The following is a 22,726-nucleotide window of genomic DNA, read 5'->3' as shown; positions in this document are numbered from 1 at the left end:
ATGATGCACATGATATTATTTTGATGCACATTCTAACTCAAAGCAATGGGGAGACTTTGGAAACTCAAAAATCAAAGTCTGTGAGTGCAACGACTTCATGGAGCAAAGATGTCTGTGATATTTGTCTGATCTATTTTTGACTGAAACCCAGAAATACCTCAATATGCATACGAATATTAGTTCAGCAAGTATTACCTCCCTCAGCTATTCACATCTCTATTTTGTGATAACAAATGGATATAGCCACAAATAAGGTATTTTTTTCTGTACCAGGTAGGCAGGCACTGGTATCAGATATCTGCTCATTCCCTGCTATTCAACCCCAGCAGCAGACTCCCAACTCCCTACAATCCTTAGTGGCTTTTTAGCCCAATGACAATCTAGAAAAGCAAAAAAAGATCTGTACCCGCTTTCTCTGAGAGGAGACAGCAGCACATGGTGGGCTGTGTTGTTGCCCAAGGCCAAATAGGAAAACTATGGCAAGACCTCGTGTAAAGGGCCTTCCTTCACTCCTTTCGTGGCAGCAGGGATTTCTAATCCTCCCCACTGACTGGGTTTTCTCTTTTCCCCCTCCATGTGCTGTGTTACAGTGGTCTGGCCAATACACGTTAGACTCTGCACTCACAGAACCCAGAAGGCATCGCACCCCCAGCATGGCTGGGCTGGAGCCCATTGCCCAACAGCACAGCAGGAATAACAGAAATAGAAAAGGATGGTAATTTACCTTGGAATGCTGAGCTGCAAACTGTGGAAGGAACAGAATCACTCCGTATGCAGCCCCCTGCGCCAGGAGCAATACCATTTGATTTTAAGATTTCAGCTCAGTGTGCAATGATTTGCACCTGGTGATGCCCCTTCCTCCCTCTGCTTTCCCCCAGCTAAGTTTCCCTTTAGCATGCAGGAAACACACCAGTTTGTATTTCAGCTCCTCTCTAAAACAGTCACAGTTCACATCTCCTTTAAGACACAGAGCCCATCTCAGAGCCTTCCTCTGCTGCATGCCTTTCCCCTGTGGCAGAGGGATGCAGAGAAGTGCAAAAGTTGGCAACACCAGAAATCAGCAGTGCCTTCAAGTTCACACAACGGAATTCCCAGGCCTTTAGGATTTGGTTTCTGCTCTGCCACAGTGGAGAATGATTTCAGTCTGGCCCACCGAGTCACAACGTGATGTTTTAGCACAGATATTTGTCAAGGAGACCAATAAAATGAAACAAGTAGGGTAACAAGGTAGGAATTAAATACTGCAGGGAAAGCAATAGCAACAATCTTTGCTTTAAAAGCACAAAATTGGATTCATGTTTAGTAGAGCAGATACTTTAATTAATGTCCAGAGAACAGCTGAAGTTGGGCAATAATTGGCAGGGACTGACCTCGGGCTCATTTGAACAAACGAAATTCAAAAGAAACTTGTGCTTTCACAAAGCACTGCTCTATTCACACGCCTTTACCCCAAGCACAAAATTATTTTGAGAAAAAGAGAAGCAAGAACTGCACTATGAAAGAAATTGATGTTTTTGAAGATAAACAATTCAACAATGTCAAAACAAACTCCTGGGTTTTGCTGTTTTACCCCAGAAAATGCACACGCTGCCAGAGGCTCCCACAAGTTAAATGACAGAGTTGTCTTCAGATGGCATCGGTACCAAAGCTTGCTGCTAACGAGTTGCAGATCTGCATCGTAATTGACCATCCAGATTTCCATTATACAAAAGCAGGATGTGGTCAGCAAGAACAAATACCGCTGCAGAGCCAAAAAATAATAATTACGGAGAGATTTGCAGAGTTGAGGGTACACTAAGCGACATAAATATCAGCCTAATTGCTGCAGACACTGCGTGAAAGGACCAGCCGCTGCTGCCCCGCTCCGCACGCAGTGCGTGACATCAGCTGCTGCCGTTCCGCCTCCCAGAGATGGCCGTCTGCGGCTCTCGCCTATCGCTGCCTATCGCTACCTATCGCTGCCAGTCCAAGGAGTTAACGGCCGCGCCGTCCTGCTGGGCTGCCCCAGCACTCTATCACAAGCACTGTCAGGGGCCCATGCTGGGTGGCTAATTAAAACAATTACAAAGACAAAGGAGGTATCAATAGCATTCCAAGCAGCAAAGAAAGAGATGAAGTAGCAAAGATTTAAACCATCAGTGGCTGAGCTCTGCCTGCCGCTCCGGGCGGTCCCAAGGCACGGCCAGGTCCACCTCCGAGCCGCGGAAACCTCCCCGTGCAGACCTGGGGTGGTTTTGTGTTCGGTTGTACGAGGTTTTGTGGTTTAAGCCTCTCTAAACGGACTGTGACATACATACATACATATATATATTTTTTTCTGCCAGCAATTGCAGAGATAAAATAGAAACCCTTCGGTTTTCATCATGAGTTATCGCAGACAAGGCGGACAAACGTATGTCACGGAGGGAAGCGACAGAAGGAAAAGGAACGGCTGTGACAACGAGGGAACTTCCTCAGAGCCTGCGAGAGGTTCCCCCGAACGTTTTGGTGAACGCAGTTGCACAGCGCAGCCTGAAAGCGGTGCTCGCGCAGCGCAAAGCGCCTCTTACCGCACCGACGCAGGGCTGCTTTTCTCGCGCACGGAAATGAAGGCGCTCCTCCCGCAGGGCAGCCGCGCCTCGCGCCGTCCGTGCGCCCGGCAGAAAACGGACCTTCGCTCAGAAACGCTTTCCACCAAAAAGCCTTTGCGCCACCGCCGAGTTCTCTGGGAGCGCAGGGCATCCGCAGCTGTGCGCAGGCACGCGTTGTGCGGGTTTACGGGAGTTTCAGTTGCTAAATTAATCGAGGTAAACCAAACGGCTGAGCTGGGTGCGCCGGCCCTGTGAATGCCTTGATTCCACTCAGCTGTTCTTTTAATCGGCGGGATAATTAGCCCAGGAGAAACCTGGAGGGGCAACGACAGCTTTTTCTGATTGCTGCCTCCGATGGAAGGGGCTGAGAATGCAATAACTGGAGAGGGAACAGCAGCTGAAACGCAGGGATGTGTATGTGGCTACAGAAAACCACAGATATGGGCTGTTTTTCTAAAGAAATATACCTGAAAACACATCTGTAGTGAACTTGGACTAAGAACTTATATTAAGGTCTCTCTATGGATGTGTTGTTTCCCCTGAACAACGACTGTGGTAATTAACAAGGCACAGCCATTCTACACGCATCTGAAAAACTGAATAGAAGGATGCTAAAAAGATGACGTGTATCTTTAATGGATTCTAGCAGCTCTATAACAACCTGAAAAAGCTTGAAATTATGGGAAAAACGTAGTTTTGAAATGATTGTTGTGTGGTCTTCATTTGCATGCAGATCTACGCACAGTTTGAACCAATGCTGAAAGATCCCCACAACAGATGAGAGGGAATGTAACACAGTTTTCTGTGTATTAAACATGTCTTACTTAGGCCAGATTCTTGGTTTTATCACATAAGTGTGCCAAAATGTCAGGGAGACCAAAACAGAAGAACAAAACCACGGCACAAGCTGTGAATTCAGCTGTCAGAGCAACCCTCACCTCTCACTGCAAGTTACCCAGAGGGTGGAGTCAGTTTGATCGTAGTTCATCCCAAACTTGATACGAGGCTCTGATCAAGTTTCATTAAGTGATCACCAATATTATTCTTTCACAGCCAATACTCCATGAAACCCGGATTTCTTTGGGGAGGCTTCATGCTCACGGTGTCACACCTCCAGCACGGGCACGGTGTGAATGACTGTCCAACAGCAGGAGGATTAAACTGACACCAAACTGTTTGACCACACGTTTCATTGCAGAACAGAAACAACGACACTACTTGCCATGCAGGTATGTAAGCAAACAGTGAATTCATTTAAAATCTGAAAAGCCTTCTCGCTGAATTGAGTCTGTTTTGTTCCTGGGCATCCAAAGCCCAGCAAAACCAGCACCGTTAGATTTTATGGCAATCTCTACAGCCACCACCTCCCAGGTGTGGGAGATCGCTGCAGAAGGCCGTTTGCTTCATTGCTTTAACAATGGAAGATGATTTCAGTAATTTCTGCCATTTCTGTGTCTCTGAGGTGGGAGAGCAGAGGATGCGTGTCTGCTTTACAGCAGGGCCATCAGTGCCATAAATCCACAGCTCCGTGTCCTCGCACTGACTCCCAGCATTCATCCATTTATTCTGCAGCTGATATCTTGACCAGCAGAGGCAGGTTGGGTATAGGAGTAAATGTGAGGTCACCGAATCAAAGGAAAGTGGGAAAAAAAATGGAAGACTTGCTGGCCATTTGTGCACTGTAAGCACAATCTTCCCTTATACGTTCCCTTGCACTTTCCTAACTTTACGTGGCTTATAAAGCTGGCCATGTTTGTAACATGGGAAACAGGAGAATTTATTTTCCTAGCCACAAAGCTGTGGATATCAGCAGAGTTGCACCGCACAGCTCAGGAGAGAGGCTCCACACGCTCCATTTTCTGTCCCTGAGTGTTATTAACCAGCACCATTGCTTTCAATGCATCAGAAGGAAGAGGAGACTTGAAGCCCTGTTTGTATAATGGAAATGCTGTGCTTTATCAGCCTGCTGTCTCTGGCCACCAGCACTGGCTGTGCCATCCCTTAACGCCGCTGCTCTGCCTCTCCTGCTGCCTCAATTCTTGCCGTGCTGCTTGGTGTATCCTCAGCACATCCATATCCTCACCACATCAAGACTGAATTCGTGTCACTGCTGCCTTCACACAGCCGCACATAACGCCTGCTGAGTCGAGTTCTGCAGAGCTGGCTGTGGGACTTCCCTACAAAACACCAATTTTCTGCCCGTCATTAATTAGGGACATCAGCATATCCAAGTAGGAAAACAGCCAATGCACGCATATTTGAGAACTCCATTTCACTTCTCACTCGATGGGAGCTGGCTCCAGAAAGGAATGAAGACACTCAGTTTTCAGGGGGCCTCTTGAAGCTTTTCTGAAAGCTTAGGGAACGTTTGCAGTTTCCTACACTCATGTCACAGAAGCAAGATAGGATTCTGTAGTTACACTTTTATTACTGTGATAAAGATGGCTTTACTTTTATGGAGGTGGACTTATGCAGAATGCAGTACCTATAAAGCACAGTGCTGGGCAATTTGCAGATGTGTTGAGAGCTGTGTTCAGCTCCTGCAGCAGGTTCCTTCCAGCTGCCTTCTGAGCACCCAGCTGTGCTGAGGGGCTCTGAGGTGCTCAGCCCCTGCCTGACCACAGCCGCAAACACACCAGGCTTCCCTTCCACCTCCAGGGCTGCCCGGCTGCCTCCTGCATGCATGGGAGGCCTCGCACAGCCCTGGAGGTTTCATCCAGAATGCTGTACCTACAGCACAGCCTCCCTCTCCCAGGATGGGGATGGGTTCTGCCCACTCACAAACTGATTTTCTTCCTGTAACTCCAGAACTCCAGACGTAGTGCTGCAGCAGCACATTACTGACCACACAACTGCCGTGATTTGCTGCCTGTCCAGGTTTTGTCTTGGATCATTTCAGGAGTCGGAGCATTCATCTCGCAGGATTCCCAGGGGAATGAAAGCCGAAGTCACCAAATAACAAAAGAACTGAAGCTGCTGTGTTTTACAGAATTCTACCAAACTAAAAATTCTCTGAGAAATAATTCCTTCTGCTTTTAATAGCGACTTCAGAGTTAAAACCCTTTTACATTTAATCAACCTGCTTAAAATTCTTGCCCCCAGCAGGAAAGAATCTCAATCAGAGGGAGACAAACATTCATTAAGCCCTGTACAATAAACCTGCTCTGCAGCCAAAGTGCTATTAATATCATTTTACAGAAAGAGGAAATGGAAGAATAGTGAGATGGGAGTAACTCGTTTGGGGTCACAAAAAGGTTCACGAAGGCACGGTAGAGTAGTAAACCTTGAATCAGAGCTGCTACAACCCAGAGCAGCGTGCCCTCCTTGCTGTGCCATGCTGCCTGCCAATTACCAGTCAGTATAATAATAAGAAAAAAAAGCAATAAAGCTTATAGAAAGCGAATACATTGATTTACCAGAGATCTCAATTTTAGTGGAGTGAAACTTTAAAATGTGATAAAGTAAAAGTGACTCTTCTTATTCTCGTTTCCCTAATGGACGAACTCTGTTAGAAGGGGTGCAGCCCTTCCCCACTGCCCACCATCTCTCTTCCCCTGACGAAATGTGCATTTCAGCGCAGTATGCCTTATGATTGGAAAGCAAATACATATTTTACTTACCAAAATAAAAGACAGAGAACAGAGTTGCTCATACTATATGGCACTGGCTGGACAGCAATGAGTAGTTTGGTGCAAAGTCAGCTTAGACTATAGCATCCAACCAGACATAACGAACAGCTTTACAGAAATACAGTATGTATTTAACAACACAAGACAGACGAAGGAACAGAGAGATGGAACGTTTTCCCCAGGTTGTTTGCCACGTGCTGAGGGGACACACAGAGTCCTCATGGACTAAAACTCTGTGCTGCTTCCATGCCTTTGCAGTGCCCAGATACTGAACAGAACAGCCCTGGCACCTCTCCCTGCTGGCTGGATATCAGTGTGAGGCTGCTACAGGTCTGACTTGAAGGCCACTGGAAGCTGCCTGTGGTCTCTCGTAGTAGGGCACTAACACCACTCGAAAGAACAAAGAGAATTAGCAGTGCAAGACCTGGCACTGGTTATCATGTCAGCTGCTTTACTACAAGGTTAGATCACTGCAGCTGCAAGGTGGAGTGCTAATTCAATGCTGTGTGCAGGGATTCACACCTGTGGATGTTTCCAGAGCCGTGCCCTGGCCACGCAGCAGCTTGAGGGACAAGGAGTAGTGCTAGCTGTGTGCTGACTGGATGCTCACCCAAGCACCCAGCTGCCCCACAGCATCCCATAGGAGCACTTCAGAGCAGATGTCAGCTGCTGCTCCTACACCATGCCCTGTTCCCAGCCCCTGCTTACACCCATCCTAACACTGTGCCAGCATGAGCGTGGAAACTGAAAAGCCATCATGACTCTGTATTCAAAAGGCCTGCACTAGGGCTGGGGTTGAATACAAGCAAAGGCCAAAAAGACCCAAACAGTGCAGTGCATAACAGTGCTCCCAGTCCGTGAGCACTCAGTGCAGCCCTGGGGGTGCCCTCAGCACACAGAGCTCTGCCCTCCCCTCCTGCACTTCCCCTCTGCAGGTTGGTTGTCCCTGCAGAAGGAAATAGGAACTAAAAGGACTTTTAGTTGACTTAATTAATGCTTGTAACACTAGCCAATTGACATCAGCACCTTGTCTGTCACTCACTGTGGGAGGGGGAGATGTGTTAAAAATAACAGCCAATTTCCGCTCCTCTAGCCTGAGCTTTGCTGCAAGGCAGCAAGAAAAAGCCAAGGCCAAGTCAGTTAGTGACATCTTAAGGCTACTCACAGAACTGGCTATGTTATATTTGCTGCGTTTCATACATACAAAGAGAAGAACCAGAGCACTGCTGTTGCTCAGAGCATTTGCAGGCAGGCACTGCTGGCAGTCAGCAACATTGCTGCTGTGTGGCTGCAGAGCTCAGATCAGTTCAGAATAAACATCAGCATTTAATTTAACAGTCCTCCTACTTATGAATCTGAGAACACGTGATCTGAAACTAAGCAAGCACAGAAGGAGGACAGGGGGATTCATACGCAGGGCATGGCAGCACAACGCTTCTCCACCGGCATCACAACCTGGCACCAGCAGAGGTGTGAGGGTGCAGAACGTTTGAGCGTTTTTATGGTAGACAAACGGTGTTTTTTAATTTAAATAACTGAGACGGTACCTCATATCAATTTACTGAGCAAACAGTGAAGTGATCCCATTGATACACTGCAGAGTTTGCCAGCGGAGCCTCTTGGGATCTCTGGCACAGAAAGGACAAACCGTGGTGTCAGTACAACTATTGACACGCATTTTTAACACTTAACTACTGGATTTATATATAATCAGAGCTGATAGAGCTCAGCATAGAAGGGTATTTTAAAGTGCCAATAAAACCACTTAGGTTTTACAATGCACTGCGCTTACTCCTATCCCCCCTTCCTCCAAAAAAGGCTTTTCTTTTGAACTAAGCAATTTATATGTTGGGTCGGTGTTATAAAGTAGGAATTTATAGCAGATTGCAATGGAAGCTGGAATAAAGGCAGCTTTTAAATGCAGCACAGAGGGAACTTCACATTGATAGGATTATCACCTGTTTGTGCAGGAGGAGATGCGGTCACCGAAGGGCCGCAGATCCCATCTCTATAACTGCCACTCAAATTATTTGCTTTTCTAACCAGTTCCTTATACTGCAACTCTCCTTCGTCTCGTTTGGCATCAGCGGGCAACGCGTTCACCTGTTAGAGCCGAACTGCAGAGCTCACCGATCGTTTCCATTTCTATCCAATCTCCTCCTTCCCAAAACCCACACTAAGCGCTTCACGAGGCCACTGATAGAAGCACCTCCGAGCTGGATTAGCACCGCGAGACCATCCTCCGCCCGCGCCATCCCCTTCGGTCCGGAGCCACTCGGCAGAGGCAGGACTGCCAGGAGCCAGGCTGCCTTTCACCTGCCCTCGCGCTGCCCCAGCCCTGCCGCACCGCAAGCGCGGCTCCCCGCGGCACCGGGCGCCGTGACACAGCGCTGCAGAGCACAGCAGGCTGCTGCCAGCTCCCACCCGCGCACAGTCGGTGCTCCCTGCGGCCCCGCAGCTCTGAACCCCCTCCCGAATCCCAACGAATTCACACAACCGGGAGCCGCTGACACCGTACTGAACTTTTGGGCTGGCAGGCCGTTAGCAACTTATTAATGCCGGACCTTTAGAGGAAAGTTCTCACTCGCCATCCATTATAAAGAGCTTTGTCAAACTGTAACCGTTTTAATTTTACTACAATTGCCCCTGGAGGAATTGGTGAAAGTTATACCAGCTGTACGTTTATTTTACTGTTTTTCCTCCCTTTTTTCTGATCATCGGTCTGTCAAGGCTATCAAGATTTACATTTAAATGTAAAACTGGACTGTCCACCAAACAGCCTTTGAAGCTATTAGCTGTGAAAGATAATCAATTGGGAATGGCCCCCCGCAGAGCACTTTTCAAGCAGAGTCATCACCAAAAAGCAATTTTGCTGGCAGGCTTTAAAAAAAAAAAGACAAAAAGACAAAAAAAGAATCACGAATATCCCTGTCCGATAAAGTTATATCCATGGCTGATCTATGTGGTTTTACAACTAAGGAAAAATTAACGTTGTTTAGGAACATTGATTCATACATACAATAAATCAGGGAGTTTTTTAGAGGGAGCACGAAGCAAAGGTGGGAAACATCCTTACAACCCCATCTGCCTGCAGAACCAAAGAGAGGAATGATGAGCAGTAGATGGGTCCTGATGGAGCTTAAGAACAAGGTGTATGGTCAACACCTCTTCTGCTTTACAGCTATCACATGGCACCTGGCCTGGTTGCTCTGACACCATTTGCAGCCCCTCTCCCTTCTCAGAATAAAAAAAGCACGTCTCACAGAGGACTCTCATCTATTAATCGTGTCTGTTCTGCATCACGCAGTTCGGCTCCGTCCATTCCCACTCTCCCCAGTTTCCTCTAGGCCAGGGGTGCTGTGCCCATCCCAGCACACATCGCTCACCACGGAGGGACCGCAGCTTCCTCAGCCTCTCTGCCCCCACCAGGTGCATCACCTCCCCGGGGCGCTCGGCAGCACTGCTCCCACAAAAACGCATTCATGTCACAGTAAATACAGCCAGGAAGCAGAGACACGCTTTGGAAATACAGAGCTGCATCTGTGTTAAGGTGTGGTGGTGGGTAATTTCCTTTAGAAGCTGACATCTAAAAAGGTCCAGGGATTTCCAGCTTCGCTACGCTTCTGTTTTGTGAGCAAAAGAAAAGTGTTAGAAATCTGTCAGAGCTGCTCTGTGCAGCTCTGCCTGCATTAACACACTGCTGCCTGCACAGCTCCCACAGCCAGAGCAGCCCCTGCAGGGCCGGACTGCAGCTCTGTGCAACTCCTCCTTACACACAGCCCCAACTGCTGAAGCTGATGGCAGTTACATCAGAGCATTCAGCAGCATCACAGCAGCAGGCAATGGGACCCACACGTACATGTTGTACAGCACTCTAATACTACAGGGCACTAAAAAACCCTTTGCTTTGTTCTTTTTTTTTAAACCCTTTCCTACAACATTGTGAAGTCTCTAAAAGATGAAAGACAGCCATGTAACCAAATCTTGTGTGTTTTATGAGCCCTTCCCCATGTCTGGAACTGGAATAAAAGCAAAGGCAGAACTGAATACCTGAGAGAGAGAAGGAAGCTCTTCCTGCTCAGATTTTTAATTCGCAATGATACCTGAGCTGTTATTTCCTCAAGTCAAATAGAAACTTCTGTCGCCTCCTGAAAGGTCATTTGGGTGACAGGAGACATCAGTTTCTCCTAACAATATCAGTTTCTCTTCTTGGAATTTGAGCAGCGAGGCTGAAGGTTCTCCATGTGGAGATGCAGGTGGCCAGGAGGGCTCCCAGCCACGGACCTGAAGCTGCAGAGTCTTCCTGCTGGGGATATAAGTGCACTTATAGACATCAGAGCATCACATTGCAGAGAGGATGACAGACCATACAAGCACAAGTAAATAACCCAAAGGTCAGAAATACACATTACACGCAAAACGTGTCTAAGAAGAGGCACATTTGGGCATGCTTCCATAGGTGATGGAAGGTGACTCAAAACCCCCCAGCAGAAGGTACTTTCCATTGCAGTCAGATAACAGCAATAGAGAGCTCTGCCAAAATGACTGGGGAATACTTTGATGGCAATTTTTTAATTGCAAAGCTGACGTGTTCTGTACACATTTGGTCTTCCCTCCAGAGCCCACAGAACGAGCGGCGGGCTGGTTCCTCATTTCTTCCCATCCCATCCCTCAGGAACGCTCCCCAGTGCCCCCCAGCACCACCCATACATGGGACAGATGGGTGCCAAGATTGAGCAGGAATGTGCCATTTTGGTGCAAATGATACTTGAAGTGTTTATCAAAACCACGTAACACTGGTCACACGGACAGAGGACCACATCCAGGTGCTGCTGGTTTATTGGCACAGCTCAGCGCCGTGTCTCTCTGTGGATACAGTGCAGGAGCACACAGGTAACCCCACAACTAAAGGTGGTGAAGGCCAAATGGGTGATCTTCCTGCTGCGTGCTTCTGCCTCACGCAAGCAGAGAGCAAGCACATTTAGCAAGCACTGCAGGCAAGCAACCTCTGCCCATGTGATGCCTGGGGCTGGTTTTAAGAAGCAGCAACGTGGAGTAATGGCTGTGACAGAAAACAAGTTTGGAAGGGCAGAAAGAGCAGAGGGCTGCTCACCTGGAAACGCATGCACACCACAGCTTGGTTAGCTGTTAGCTGCTAACATTCATGCTGTTAGCTCAATTTCTTTATGCAGTCAGAGACACTCTGGGAGCCGTAACACCCTGTGATTCTCTCTTGGGATCCCGCAAGCAGACTGCTTAAAAAGGACAGAGTTTGTAGAGCCAAAATAACAGTGAGCGTGTGGAAGGAACATACCGTGGCCTATTTAGTTGTACATTTTGCTCTCGGGGGCAGCTCAGTGCAATGCAATGTAAGCATCACCCACTGTGTGCAGTGTGAGCTGTGCTCCCAGCCAGCAGCCCGGTTTGCTCGCTCCGTGCAGAGCCCATCTTGGTGCTTACCAGGCAGGGCATGGAGATCCTGAGGCAACAGGAACAAAACCCATCAAAATATTTTCTCCTGGAAAGAGACAAGTTGCTACAGAGCTCTGTGGCTGTGGCAGAACTCTGGATATGCAATTTATTTACCATGTGTCTGAAAGCAAGCTCCACAAGAGACACTTGTTATGAATTACCATCTTCTCTCAAGGGACAGATCTGTTGATAACATGAAGAATGTATTAAATGAACTTTGGAGATTAAAACAATCTGCTTATCCCAGCTCCAGAGCACAAAGACCATTACTGTCAAACAAAACAGAAAACTGAAAATTGCTCCCAATTCAGCCTTGCTTATCACTTCTATTTTTGGGAGGTGGAGGGCAGAACTCTGGATTGTTCACTTAAACATAATGCAATCAGCTGAACAATGCTGAAGAAGCACCACTAAGCTTTGTCTATTCATTCACACTATTTGTTATCTTTCCTGTTTACCTCAGCCACACACAGGAGCAAAATGAAGGCTAATCTTTACAATATGACAAATCTGCTGCTTTCCCATGTTAGAGGTAAACGTCTCTTCTTTTTTGAAACTGAACTGCAGATAAAAGAAGTGTGCGACATTAAGTGTGACATGAGATTGAAGATGAGATTCCTGGATGTTTGCTGCTGCATCCCCTGAGCACAGGTCTGCTGGCCAAGTGCAAACCCAGATTAAGTGCAACTCCAACCAGCAGCTTTGTGAAAATCTCATTTTCTATCATTCTTGCACTGTACTGCAATTCTGCAACTGCAAAACAGGTACAGGCCAAAACCAATCATCAGGGAGTCAAAAATTATCAGTTTATGTTAAATTATGAGATGGTAATTCTGCTTTGTAGGATATCGACAGTAGAAAACTGTACTTTCTAAGTGAATGCTTACATCTTTGCTTTCCGAAACTTATAAAAGTGGTTTCTGAAGTATTTTTACCACCTGTACCCAGAAAGAGTTAAAAGTAGGGAACTTTAACAGGAGGGATGCCATCAAGGAGAACAGACTGCACTCTGCATTTATCTGGATCGCTAGCACCACCTATAGTTGATACAAAATACTTAATGCAGGAAACCCTGCCCAGGAATTCAGACGAATCCAGCAGTGAAGGAAAACCAACCTTTTGCTAGTGCTTACAGCAACTGCTGGACCAGGGCACAGCAACTGTCCCCAGCCCGATGGTTTAAATCATGCATGTACATGTGCTTATGCCTGGGACAGGTTCACAGCAAAGAACTGCTGCTGAGCCACGCATTTCAGTTCAAATACAGCACAGGGCTAGGAAAGAAATCTTTGTACCTCTAATTAAGCGTTCATGAATCATCTCCCTCTAACTGATGTGTGGTCTACGCTGGCACCTGTAAGTGGAAGGACACTGCCAGGCAGTTCACGTCAGAGATCAGAAGACCAAAAACGTTGATTATTTGGAAAGTATTTTTCCTCTGTTCTAAAAGAACATGAATTTTGAAAGAAGGATTAGGCAGGCAGAATGGATCTCCAAAAATACTATTTCCCATCAATAATGAAGACAGCATTACTGGAAAGTTCAAGTTTAAGCAACCTCAGAACAAAAAACACATTTTCTAGAACAACCTCTACTTGCAACTTATGATGGAATTTTCCTATCTGTATGGTAGAGCTGAAAGCCTTCGCTGTACACCAAGTCCGTAACCCACAGAGGGAGGCAGGGAGCACCCCCCCACACACAGAATAAAGGTTGGAAAACAAAACAAAAAAGCAAAAAACTCAAACAAGACCAAATCAGAAAGTGGCCCTAATTATATGATCTCTGTAAGTTCCCCAAGCACATTTCTAACATAAAGCAATCACTCAGTGTCTTCCACTAGCAAATACCATAAGATTTTACTTGACTTTGATTCCCCAAGAGGGAACCTCAGAGCTAGTTTTGATAACAGCCTCTCTCCAGCCTTCATGCATTTAACAACTGTCCTTGGGACACTGCCTGGCTGTAAAACCATCCTTCATTTCTGCAGACCCTGGGACCCATAGAGCTGACTGTTTTCCCAAGCTGAGAGTCTGTTTTCAGCTGGATAATTCTGCAGTGATGGTATCACTGGCTACAAGAACACTTGTCAAATAGGACTAATGTTGTGTAACACAAAATACAGCCCAGCATTCATTCTAGATATGCACATCATTTAATGGGAAATTACTATCTTGTGATGCAATGCTGGAGTTGCAAACCTTGGATAAGTATCTTTTTATTTTGTGTTTTAATTGAATGAATTCACTTTCTTCCTTTTTCCCCTTTAGCTTGAAAAGAACAGTGCCAAACTGGAAGGGACTGCTTCCACCCATGCAGCTTCAACATATACCACCAAATAAAAACAAACTTAAGCAGCATTTGTAAAAAATATATTTGTGGTTGTTCTGTTTAAAACACAGGTAACTCTGACACAGATCATTGTACCACACGTAATATTTGCAGCAGTGATCTCACTGACAAATTTAGCAATTCCTGATGAGCAGACAAAATTCTTTTGCCTTCTAAAAACAATTAACTTGGTCTTCTGCATAAGAACTTCCAAATCAAGCATCACATGCTACCAGCTTCTACTGATACTAAGGAATAGGTCACATAACCTACACTAGGCCTGCATTAGCCCTGGTTGGAGACATTTCTTACAGATCAGCTACCAGCCACATCCACCCAGTGCAACACAGCATGCGATTGAAACAGGCCTCACTTGGAAACACACTTTGGAGTGGCTCAGCTCATCTGTTTCCTGCATCTTTTTGTGTATACAGGAAAGAAGTCTGATATGAAGATAATTCATCATAAGGTGATGTTTTCTTACTTTAGCCAGCACAATATGAGAATCACCTTCAGGGAAGCTTACTGTGAAATAATGCAACACATTTTACAAAGGACACATCCTTCTATTTCAGTAGAGGCGTACGAATACACGCACCTCTCTTCCACATACGAGATGTATGTTTCCAGGTACAGACAAGTGAGATATGTGAGTATTTGGCTTTACAGGACAAGTCCTATATTCACTTACACCCTATGCATTTCTGCTGAAATTCGCTTCGTTGCTAATCTGGTATGGAGTCTGCTGGACACAGTAAAGCTGTATGGGCTCCACTCTGAATGATGGAGTAGGTCTGCTTAGGGGCTTCTGTGTGAGAGGAAGAAGAGAAAATGGGAGGAGGCGGCGCTGAAGTGGACACTGTAATGCTCTGACCTCCATCACTAACCACAGTCACTTCTGTTGCTCCTTCTTGTATCAAAGCATTAAGGCCTTCTAAGTCAGCACAGCTGATTCCAGAGCTGGTGATGAAAGCTTGGTTTGCCGAAGCCTCGTGGCCGCTGACAGCGGCAGCAGGAATCAGAGTCTGATGCAAAGCAGTTCCATCGCTTTGGTCATGGGTTGTGAGAAGAACTGCTGGCTGGGCCACAGGCCCTGCTTCACTCTGAGAGATGGGAGGCGGCGGCGGGGCCAACAAGCTGACCTGGCCCAGAAGCTGCAGGCGGCTGTTGGCAGAGAGCTCCTCCTGGCCCTGGCCGACTAACGCAGGGGGCACAACGTTCACTGACGCAGCCTGAACTATGCTGTTAGTCTGAGGGACCTGGTGCCCCACGATGATCTTGACCCTTCCCTCATTATACGGAGAAACCTGAGCAGCCTGAATCGGGACCTGGAGGTGACTGACGGTAATCGGGGCGCTGGCCTGTCGACTGGGATCCATCTGGAGCTGCAGAACAGCCAGCTCGTTATTTTTAGATCCACTGTACATACTGTGCTGCTTCTTGTGACTCCTAAGAGAATCTTCTCGGACAAAGGAAGCGTCACACAGATCGCACTTAAATGCCTTCTTGGCATCTAATTTGGCAACTTGCCTGGAGCCGCCTTGCTTTGGCCTGTCTCCTTCCTTCTTCTCCGCAGTTTGCTTCTTGGTCTTGACTTTGTCTCCATGAGCTTTCCTCACGTGAGTCGTCAGGTTACTCCGCTGCTTGGTATCAAAGCTGCAGAACTCGCACTTGAAGGGACGATCTTTGCAGTGAATTCGCTCGTGCACTTTCAGAGCCGCCTTGTTGGAGCAGGAGTAGTTGCACTCTGAGCACTTCACCGGCTGCTCGGGCTGATGAGTTCTTATGTGGTGCCGAAGGCTTGTTTTGTTTCCACACTGAAACTCACACTCTGGACACTTGAGAGTATTCTCCATGCTGTGTTTTATACGAATGTGTGATTTCAGGTTTCCTTTCATAGCACACCGAACCTCGCAGTACTCACATTTGTAAGGCTTCTCACCAGAATGCACACGCATGTGCCTTTTCAAGTCCGAGTTGATTTTAAATTTAGCAGGACACATCTGACATTGGAAAGGAGCATCTCCTGTCAACAAGGAACACATTTCAGATTACAGATGAGACACAGAGATCCATTTTTCTCCTTGAGACCAAGGCTACGGTGAAATATGTACAGTTGATTTGTTCTAAATATCTGTAACTTTCCAATATATTTTCAAGACACAGGGAATGTTAAGAGCACAGGATTTATCACCTGGACTGGCATATTTGTGAGCAGACTCTCGAGAGAATGCCTGCCCACACTTATTTTTATTTGTATTTCAGATAATCTCCACTTTTAGTTTGTTTTGCTTTGTAAAATTCTTCAGTGTACTGCACAAAGCAACTGAAGTTTCTCATTTGGCCTCCTTTAGCAACAGTGCCTCAATTAGCATTGAAAAACATCATTTGAAATAAACACTGTAACAGCTGCTGTATTTTTGAAGTCTAAGAACATGAGCACATGCATACCTCGGGCCTGAAGTACAAGATCTCCAGTGAGACTTCTGGGTTGGCTTTGAGCCCAGGTAAGTTTCAGCCTACTACAGAAACAGGATAGTACTGAAATCTTATGTCCATGATATAGGAAAGTGTATGGACAACATCAGGAGATTGCAGCACAACTGTGCTACAACAGTGATACAGAAACGGGGGATATCACAGACACAAGAAGCTGAAAAAGAGAAATGGGAAACTACTGTGGACTACTACTAAGTATGTGGTATTTGCATCACAGCTAATAATCTTCCACAGGTTCAAGAAAACCTAATATCAGCTTGTATCCATGCAAACAAACAAAATATTCGTAACATCATAGTTTTTATGAGAGTAATCCTGACCCCAAACCTATTTAGTTGAAAGTTTGGCCAAATTCTTAACTGCAAAAGCATGAAAAAAATTAGCAATGATCAGCAGGATTGTTAGCAGCCTGGCCGTGTCAATACCTACACAACCAACCACACGCACTGCCTGGATCCAACCTGCTGCTGGGCAACCTCCTGATTTGCAGAGCCACACAACACGTGTGGCCAAACTAAGCTGTACATCACTGATCAGAATGCAGTCAACTCCAGAGGAAAGAACACTTATGGTTACTGTGAAGAGTAAATAAACCCAAAGCAAGTACCCCAATCCTACTGAATAACACCCCTCACCTTTTTCTTTACTTGAAATACGTGGTTTTCTACACAATTCAAGCATAAAGTTTTCTGGCATAATTTTGAAAAAGTGAGTAATTGTATTACTGGGTGCTAAGATGTGCTTGGTGGAGGGAGGAGGAAAACAGTGTTTGGTTCAAGTGTTCTTCCCTACCAATCAAACTGCAAATAGCTAATTTAAGTTAATTTTTTATAGAGCTTGTGATAGCTGTATAATCTTGCACAATTTGCTTTTCTAGCTACATGTCAGTGTTAGCTGCATATTTTTCACAGCAGAGTTGGCCACAACTTGATAATTCCTGCATCTGTTTAATAATTTAGGTACATGGTGTATTATCTGTATTATAGAGATTTTGTTCAGGAATTTTATTCACTGCTCATCTAATTTATTTTACAGTCTCAGCTGCATACTCAGCTACTGAATTCTTATCTGCATCACTGATGAAAGCACAGTATATATTCAGTGAGTTAATTCACACACTGGGCAGCATAACATTCAGTACAATTATTAATTTGTTTTCTTATATCGCAGAGCATATTTGTTCTTTTAATTTAAAGAGTGGTCATCAGTCATTACATCAGTTTCTTTACATTTCTGTTCATAAGCCAACAGAACAAATAAAAAGACTGATCCTGTAATTATTAAGACTTTTTCTACTGAAATTAACAGGAATCTGCTCTTTAGATGACCAGTTCACTAAGTGATGCCATGCAGATGATCCAACTCTGAGCAACATAAATGACACTCACCTTCTACAGAATGCACTCCTTACTACAATAAAATTAGTTATTCTAGATACCTGCCTTACTTTTCCCCTAAACTTGGCTGTGTAACAGCTTTGTAACCTAATAAGGATGAAATTATTACTTTCTGAATTCTTGCATTTCCTTTTAGTTGATCAAAAAAGGTCTTTCTATAAAACAATCAAACAACCAGATAGGATAAAGCTTCAGAGAAATGGCAGAGGCAACCAAACTGAAGCCTTGACTTGAATCATTTGTTTGCTTAAGAAGCAATGGATTGACTTGCCAAAAAGAAGAAACAGCCTGAAATTCCAGTATTTAACACCCCAAGAGAATCACGAGCCTTCAGATGCTCTCCCACAGCCAAGTTCAGAGCAGTCCTGTTCATGTGCACAAACATGTACACACACACATTCTTACATCACACCCAGGAAATGCAAAGCCACATTCTCTAGCTACTGAGGTAACTAACTTAGGAGTTCACTTCCCATAAAACCCCATACTATAACTGACCATCATGTTTTCATGTGCAGTGACAGAACGAAGGAAACTTGTAAAGCAGCTGCCTGACAGTCCTGCCTGTTCCATCACAGCAGATTTGTGAAGTATAAAAGATTCTTTTCTGCTAGAGACAGATTGGTTTAACCCTCCCCTCCTTCACAATACACCCAGGATTTATTTCTTTTATCTACTCAAAATAAATCCCATCTTTCACACAACTGAACTAATGTTGTTTAGTACTTGAATTCAGAATCAGATGCAAGATAGGTTCAAAGCTAATCTAGTAATCTTTGAAACATAACCACCTTGCAGCTAAAATTCACAGAACTAATCAAATACATAAAAGACAATAAAGAAACTAAAACCTGGATTAGGTGAAAAACAACATACAGAGAGAAGTGTACAAAGAGAACTGTACAGCAAATCTCTCATAGGAACAACCACTAAATGTGAAATCTGATGAAAAAGAAGCAGACAAATGGGTTAAGTATAAGATGATACAATGTCTATAAGCCTGGAAGCCAAAGCTTTTTATCCACAGAGTGAATACTATGTAGGAAGAACACAGTCCCAGCTGATCACACTCCACTGTTAATTTCTATCATCCTGCACACGTAAGGTACCATGAAGAAAGGTCAAAAAAAGGTGCAACTTAAATTGTTAATTACTAGCAAGTTTGCTGATGAAAGAAATGAATCTATGCAGGTAAAGCTTCCACTGATGTAAGTGGCTGAACTGCAATTTTAAAGTTCAAAAATAATTTCAGTATTTCTTATATGGTGGGCCAGACTTGAGAGACACAGATAAGACCCTTGATGCTCCCAAGGATCTAATTATTTACTGATCCATTAAGTTCTATCAAATTAAGAACACCTTAATAAGCAGTTCCAAAATGAAAAGAACAACTACCAAGAGCCAGACCTGTCTTCCAATTGCTTCCATATATTTTCAGGAGAGCTGACTTGTCCCACTAGATTATGTCCCAAGAAATTCACAGCAGCCTGATGCCTCTGTGCTTCTGAGAATTCAAACAGGCACTTCCTGGCACCTTGATGAGACCTGCCTGCCTTTTAAAAACCATCCCACTGGCTTCCAAACTTGTACAGACATGAATTTTGGTATAAGCTTACCTGTGTGGGATCTGAGATGTACGGTTAGCTGGCTAGAGTTGCGGCTTGCATAAGGGCAGATCTGGCACTTAAAGGGACGCTCGTTGGAATGGATGCGCTGGTGCTTGTTGAGACTGCTGCTGTCAGCAGCTGCATAGTCACAGTGCTTACATTTGTAAGGCTTCACCCCAGTATGAGACCTCATGTGCATCTTCAGCTTATCTTTGCGACTGAAACATTTGCTGCAAACATCACACTTGTGGGGCTTGTCTCCTGCAACAAACAGAACATCAAAACATGAAGAATTTTTGCATCATAAGTATGCTACTGAAAAACAAACCCCACTAACAAACACTTCCAACCAGCAATACAATTAGTTTTCAAAAACTAGATATAGGATTTCTATTGTCTGCTAAGGCTTCAGAAGGCTCTCAGGAACTTTCTCCCTGTGTAATCAATTAATATAGGGATGTTATAATTAAGAAATATACAGGAAAGTTAGGCTAACTGCGTTATCACACTAAAGAAGAACGGACAGAAAGCTTACCCTTGTCCTGGGCTCGCTGAGAAAACTCCAAGAGGAGTGATCTTCAAAAGAGATCCTTCCCCACTGGCAGTCAGCTCTTAAATGGGTCTAGGAGAGGTGCAGCCAGGCTCCACCCCTTCCCATAGCACAGGAGAATTGCCTTCACCTGTGCTCCCAGCACTGACTCATTGCTCACCTCAGGTGATCAATCAGAGGTTCAGGCTGTGATTCAGCAGTTCCCATAGACTCCCTTTACAACTTTGAGATCAGTGTTTTGAAGGAAGGCAGGCAAACCACTGAAATAACCTTTTGATATTGGGAACAAAATAGGTTTACATACCACCTGATAAACACATGGCCTGCATCTCAGAGTTTAACTATGCCATATCTACAGTGTTCATGCCTCATAGCTGCTCACAGCTGTGAGCACTAGGCCCACGGCTTACCAAAAAGGGGCCATTCCTCAGTCAATAAGAGCTACAATTCTAGAACGTACAGAAGTGTATATTTTAGCCAATTTATCTATAGGTATGTCATTTTGGTAAGAAGCCAAGAAGAGAAAACCAACAAGTAGTAAAATAAAGCAACCATACAGACCTGTGTGTGTTCGCAGATGACGTTCCATGTCCTTCATACCATAGGAAGTCTTGAACTGGCAACCTGACAGTGGTAAGATTAATGAATGCACACCATTAAATTCATGGAAAAATCTAACAAAATACTAACAACGAACTACTGTATTCTGTATTTTGTTTGTTCCTCAAGAGCATTTTTGGTGGGCAGCTGCTTCCTGCATCACTTGTGTAGTAAAAGCAAATAAACAAACCAACAAATCTATCATTACTTACACAGTCAAAATGTGAGCAAAAATGTGGCAAGACCGTCCTTACGTTGTGATGGCTGCAGGCCTAGGCCAGTGTCTAGGTACAAGCCTGCTGAAGCACCACCAGAATACATCACAGTTCAGGACCAAAGCCTAGGACGTGTGAAATCAATAGCAGAACTACTACTGCTATCACTGGCAGTATACGCACAATGTAGTCCACATCTTACCTGGATACCAGCAGTTCAGTTTCTTCTGTGTAAGCGAGGAAGCTGACTTTCTTGAACGTGCTTTCGGTGGTGTGGGGACAATAGCAGCAGCTGGAGGCTCACTGCTCTCACTGGGCAGGTACGTTTGATAGCCATGCTCAAAAACAAACTCTGGTGCAGAAACTAAACATGCAAAATGGTTCAATTTGATAACATTAACTTGTCCAAGCAGTAGAATCTTTCCAATTATTTTCTAATCTTATTAATTACGGGCACTCATTAATTACAGCCATGCCACTTTGTATTGTTTTTATTCTAGTAAAATTTCTCGTCAAGACTTCTTATAAGTAGATTGGTGAGGGAAAGGAGACAGGCTTATCTCTTCCTTGCTATCCTGCTATCAGCTGAGTTTTCTTCAGAGAGAAAACTCTGCTCAACCTTTTATCACCCCAAGTAGGCCCACTTGTTTCCCTTTCTGAATCTTATCTGGCTGCTCTGTTAAGTGTTCTGTGTCTTCTGCTGACTGTCCAGCTCTTTCATTAATAAAGGTCTGTTTCTTTTTTCCAACACTGGCTGTGCTACAGCCCAAAGGAGAAAAAAGAAAGCAAATTATTTACATGGCTAATGTTGTCAAAAAGCATCGTGCAAATAAAAAAAAAAGTTCAGCCTCTTTCTGAACTGTATTGCTTTCAGCTGTTACTCCTAACAGGTAAAACTTTGTCAGCCCAGGCACCAGCTCTTAAGTCAATTAAATGCTATACCCCAAAAGAGCAGAAGGATAGCACTCACTTTAAAGATGAGTAAAGAGGAAGCAGAAAAGTGATTCAACCAAAATCCACGCTGAGTGGATTCCTGGAAGTGAGCTCTGAATTCAGTTTGCTTCACTGCTCTTCCAGATTCTCTGTGCTAATCTGTCTCTGCAGCTTAAAAGATCTGGATTTCAGTAAGTAACTACGTACAGAAGGACAAACCTTCATCCATGGGAGGAAATGCTAGTTTTACTTAGACGTCTGCAGGACCGGGGCTTCCCTTCAGCCTCTGCAAAGGCAGGAATTTTGAGCTGTTTTTCCCGCCTATCAGCCGTGGGAGCAGAGGTAGGAACGCAGGCCTGGGTTGGAGCCTGACTGCAATTCCCAGCCTGCTGCTCGCCACCAGCACTACTGAAGGACCCGAAGCGCACAGCGATCTGATCGCTCTTCTTAAGTGCTGTTTTAATTAGCTCGCACAAAACGCTTACATAACAATCGGGCACGAGCCGTTCTAATTGAAATTTCGGCTAACAAACGAAGCCCGCTGCCGTCACACCGGCACCAAGAAGGTCGCACACCGCTCGTTTTTCTTCCTCTGCTCAGGTGACCGCAACGCCTCCCGCGTCCCCAAACGCGGCCCAAAAGTGACAGCGCTACCTGTGATGGTTTGCGTCTCCGAGGTGATGGTTCTGGTCGTGGTTTGCGCCGAAGGCACCGTCTCCTCGGACACGAACTGCACGGTGCTGGTGGCCCCGGCCGCCGCGCCGCTCAGCTGGCAGCCGCTCTGCTTGTGGGCCACGAAGGCGTCGAGGTTATTGAACTGCTGCTTGCAGAGGCCGCAGATGTGGATGTCCGGAGTGAGCTCCACCAGCACCGTGGTGCCTCCTGGAACTGGAAGCACAGCGGCAGGACCGGCAGCTCAGGCC

General features: G+C 45.3%; 1 protein-coding gene across 1 annotated transcript in view; it reads right to left on the bottom strand.

Annotated features, from left to right (window-relative positions):
- Positions 1-13,873: 13,873 nt before the first annotated feature.
- Positions 13,874-22,726, bottom strand: part of ZFP64 (ZFP64 zinc finger protein) — an 11,286-nt gene continuing 2,433 nt past the window's right edge. The window contains exons 5-9 of the mRNA XM_031556607.1: positions 22,458-22,719; positions 21,073-21,234; positions 20,617-20,679; positions 19,515-19,766; positions 13,874-16,028 (exon numbers count right to left, since the gene is read on the bottom strand). Coding sequence (XP_031412467.1) covers positions 14,728-16,028; positions 19,515-19,766; positions 20,617-20,679; positions 21,073-21,234; positions 22,458-22,719 — 2,040 coding nt within the window. The 3' untranslated portion in view covers positions 13,874-14,727. The remainder of the gene's footprint in view (positions 16,029-19,514; positions 19,767-20,616; positions 20,680-21,072; positions 21,235-22,457; positions 22,720-22,726) is intronic.

Source organism: Meleagris gallopavo, chromosome 22, assembly GCF_000146605.3.
Source record: "Meleagris gallopavo isolate NT-WF06-2002-E0010 breed Aviagen turkey brand Nicholas breeding stock chromosome 22, Turkey_5.1, whole genome shotgun sequence".
In the NCBI taxonomy this organism is placed as follows: domain Eukaryota; kingdom Metazoa; phylum Chordata; class Aves; order Galliformes; family Phasianidae; genus Meleagris; species Meleagris gallopavo.
Note: the sequence above shows the minus strand (reverse complement) of the source record. Positions and strands in the feature narration are given on the sequence as shown.